Raw genomic sequence first — 4,325 nt, 5'->3', positions numbered from 1 at the left:
TTGTCGGAAAGCTGAGACTCACATTTCTAAAACCAAGTGGCTAATTTGCCTACGATAGCCTACTGCTATATTGCAACAACAACTTACACCTCTGCTGTCAATTAGCTACTATAAGATAGTTATAACCTAACCCTTATTGGATTGTTCCGACCTTCCCGCATGTAGACTATATTTTACTCCACCACCTTGAGCGTAACGACACCTAAATCAAGGTTCTCATTCGTAGCCCAGGTGTGTCAGGGTGTGCCCTGTCAACTTCCCCCCACTAGAACACAATGGAACGTTCCAACATGATAACCTGCTCTCCATCATGGCAACTGGTAGCACCAGCCAAACATGGAACTGGACGACGTCAGCTGGGAGGACGAGTTGCAGGAAAAGTTCTCTCTCATGTCCGCGATCTCGGAAGAGGCAGGAGAAGATAACAAGCGGTGGGAGTACACGAGTGGAGGCTCAGATATCGGGATGATGAACTTGAGCGAAGAGATCTTCATCTTTATCCTGCGTAAGCTTGACCCAACTTCTCTGCTGCGTGTGGGGAGCACGTGTCGAACCCTCTTCCGAGTCTGTTCCTGCAACTCGCTCTGGAAAAAACACTTCCAGGTAGGTAATGTGGCAGTAAAAAGTCAGCAACATAAAACATGGGGGGCCACTGGTTTGTGGTGTAATATCGGAAATTATGAACTCGCGTGCATTGAGTTATGTTGTTGCCAGGTGTCGTTCGGGGTCCAGTTTGCCACAGCTACGTGCTCAATAACGGCCAAGGCCGCGTTCCGCATGCTCTTTATGTGGCGGACGCTATTCAGGAACCTACACTGCAACCGTTCAATGCAGGAGCGGCTGTTCGCTGAGGTTCCTTTTCCGCCACAGCGGTACTGGACCCAGTGGCTAGTCGTGGAGGCGACCGTGCCGCTGCCCTCCGTGAGGCTGCCTTCGGCCGACATCCAGGAACTGTGGGGGTTGGAGGCGGATGTACTGGAGGAAAAAGTCAAAGGTGACTCATGTCTTGTGTTCAGGTTGACTTCTTCCCACTGATCAAACTTTAGTGGGTCCTGGGGCTATTCTGGTAGTTAATATTTTGAAGGAAGGTTTTTTTTGGTGCATTGTTGCCATGTACCCCAGCAATGTTTTGTATATCCAGATAAGGACGAAGAGGATGAATTAATGAAGTTTGAGTGGAAGGAGCTCCATGATCTGGCTGTGGAACAACATGGAGGCCTTGCCCGGGTCTATCAGCATGTTCTCAACAAGCAACACTGCCATGGTGGGTTAATATCACACACCCACACACACACGGAAACTGCATCTGAAACATTTCCACACAGTTATTTTCCTGTAATATTGGGAGTTGATACATTATATTGAAGTAGATTCCTATCATATTGAGTGTGGACGAAGACGCAGCATGACTGGACCCGTGCAGGATAAAGATGGGCTCTGTAATCCAACATGAGGGGAGCTCTGGCACCTCTCCCTGCAGCGGAGGAGCATCAGGGATGCTGGGACTAGTTGCGCTTCTGCATTAACCTCATCAGTCTGTTGCCTCACTCACGTTGGTTTCCTGGGTTCAGAGGTTGCTGTAGTATGGATGATATCAGTTGAATCAACAAATATTCACAATTTTCTTCCCCAGATCATACAGAACTGGAGACCCTTTTCCACCAGTATACTCAGTGCCGATTCCAGTGGCTCTTCTCCTATTGGTTGTTCCGTCAGCCCCCACCCTTTGACCGCCAGCTCCGCTCGGTCTTCCTCCAATGGCGACGTCACAACAAGACTAAGGTGGCGACCTGGGGCGGGACCCTGTGTGACGTCAGGTACCTGGCTTCGCTCCATCCAATTACAGCTGACTACTGGAGGGGCAGACTAGCGCATGGAGACGAGACTCTGGGTAAGTAGCTGGGCATTTGGGAGAGCAGGCTTGTTTGACCGTGGGATTATGTATTTTCAGTTGACCAATCTGGAGAGCTCTCCCAAACTTCTTTGCTGCCAAAAAAAGCAGACTGGGGAAAAAGCCTAGGAGTGTGTGTGAACTGTCGATGCCACTTAGAAGTTAGTTGGTGGAACTTTACTCCAGGCGCTTCAGAGCTTTCCACATGAGTCTGTACAAAATGGGTTAGTGCCCCGTGAAGATGAGTGGCATGCTGTTATTTGATTCAACTATTTGCTTTGATATTTCTTTATACAAATGCCTACCAGTTGAAAACAAAAGGGGTCGTAATGCTGAGTCATGAATGTAGCCCAGGTGTACAGACTTGGGCAGACAATTTCAGATTAATGAAACTGCTACCAGAGTAATCCCTGTAACCCCTCTGTACCTCTTCCATGGTTGTATTGTGAACTAGTAGTCTAACCTATATATAACCTCGACCCCTGTGGAGCAGTGCTTGACTGCTCTGCCTGTCTGTAGTCTGATGACAACCCTTCTACAAAGACTACAAAGCCACCGATGATCCACAGGCCCAGCATGGTGCTCTGAAGAGCTGCTGGCTCCTCTTTCATGTCAACCCTCTTTTCTCTACCATCTTACTCTTGTATTCTCCGATCTTTTCTCTCTCCCTCTCCGCCCGTCCCTTTCCAAGGTATCCAGTCAGTGGAAGGCTACTTCTCCATGTGCAGGTCTCTGGTTGCCTGGATCCTTGGCCGTGACTGGGGTCGTCTTAAACGCAGGAAGGTAAAAAAACTGGCAACAAACCAACAACTCTTAAGTTACCATTGATGGAATCTAGCTGTACAGCTTCTCTGTCTGTGTGTGTGTGTGTGTGCGCGCTGCAGGTGTATGAGGACACCCTGGATGGAGTGTACTTGGTGTTACGCCGAGAGCTGCAGGACAAGGTGGTGGAGCACCAGAGGTTCTGGCAGGTTGCCAAGGTCCAGATGACCCGGGTTTGCACCCTGGAGGAGACTGCTGCCAACTATGTCAACTGGAGGATGATTGAGAGCCTGCCCTACTACAAGTAAGATTCACAGGAACACTCCCATACTATGGTACCCCTTTTATATATGTTTTATGCATGTATGATTCCCTTCAGTCTTCCAGTAATTGTTCAGGAACAGCACTGGGAACCTCACAGTATGTTTTTGTTGTGGTAATGAATAAGGATGTAACCGTTTGTCAGGCGGCATGTCATTTGGCCGGAATCAAACTGTTTATCCATGTGACCCCGTACTCTCTAGGTTGTACATGGTGTCGGGTAACTCGGTGTACCTGAACCATGTCCAGGGCTTCCTCCAGAGGAAGAGGCTGGTCCATGACTGGATCCACCTGGAGGAGAACGTCTGGGTTCAACAGCTGCTGCCAGAACCCCTCAACAGCCTGCTGGAGTACCACCACAAGATACCACAAGGTAACGACACCGCCACAAAACCAAGTGAGGGGGATCGTTGATTTTGATTGAAGCTCCATCCTGTAAAGGTTGGTGTGCATGTGTACACATGGGTTATACTGACACTTCCTCGTTCTCCCCACAGACAGCCTCCATGGGGACTCTGTGTCGGCCCAGCTGAGCAGGGTGGTGTGGCTGTACCTGAACTCTGGCCAGCAGCTGTACCTAGAGGCTGTGAAAGGCCTGGTCCTGCAGTATGCTCAGGCTGGCCTGGCCTGCTACCGCTGCCTCAACCCTGGACACAGTCTGGAACAAGCTAGCTAGCCTGCTGGTGGAACGTCTGCCCGCTGAACTACTGCCAGGTCAAACCATGACCTCATGTTGGAGGTATCCTCAATCTGGGCCACTTTGGCTGCTTCAGAGATGGACGTTCTTGCTCTAGGCCTGGTAACTCCCAGGGGAGCTAGCTAATGAGCTAATGCATTGAGCTACACTGTGGCCCTTGGCATGCCCAGTAGACGGTTAAAATACTTTTTTAGATTTTTATAACTGGACTTGATGCACTCACTTTTTAAAACCCTTATTTATTTTTTTAAACTAGTGTTTTTATCTATTATCTAGATCTACTTCAATGTTGGGCAGTTTTTTAGAAAACTTTTTGGAAAGTGGACTTGACACCAAATTGTCATTATTAGAGTGTAATAGACTGTGTACCTCCCTATAATGTAAGAACCTTTCTAAAGATTTTTCTAGATCCCTTTTTTAATATGCCAGTGTTTGGGAGCTTGTGTTTTGTTTATTGATCTGTATCCATATTAACGTAATCAGACTGCATTTGTGACAGTAAATCAATGTTAACCTCCAAGTTTGCTGGAGGCTAATTAAGATTGAGGTCTGGGGACCTGCATTGCTGCTAGTGGAACCAATAAAACACTTCTCTAACTGGAGAGATTGGTCCCATTGGTGATGGGTGATCGGGATGGAGGGGGGGTTGGGCTA

General features: G+C 48.4%; 1 protein-coding gene across 1 annotated transcript; it reads left to right on the top strand.

Annotated features, from left to right (window-relative positions):
• Positions 1-336: 336 nt before the first annotated feature.
• On the top strand, positions 337-4,266 carry si:dkeyp-114g9.1 (uncharacterized protein LOC555399 homolog). The gene is made up of 8 exons (XM_067242180.1): positions 337-603; positions 715-994; positions 1,142-1,264; positions 1,634-1,891; positions 2,583-2,674; positions 2,776-2,957; positions 3,178-3,347; positions 3,472-4,266. The coding sequence occupies exons 1-8, from the start codon at positions 337-339 to the stop codon at positions 3,648-3,650; spliced, it is 1,551 nt and encodes a 516-aa protein (XP_067098281.1). The 3' UTR covers positions 3,651-4,266.
• The last annotated feature ends 59 nt before the right edge of the window (positions 4,267-4,325 follow it).

Source organism: Osmerus mordax, chromosome 8 (assembly GCF_038355195.1).
Source record: "Osmerus mordax isolate fOsmMor3 chromosome 8, fOsmMor3.pri, whole genome shotgun sequence".
Classification (NCBI taxonomy): domain Eukaryota; kingdom Metazoa; phylum Chordata; class Actinopteri; order Osmeriformes; family Osmeridae; genus Osmerus; species Osmerus mordax.
Note: the sequence above shows the minus strand (reverse complement) of the source record. Positions and strands in the feature narration are given on the sequence as shown.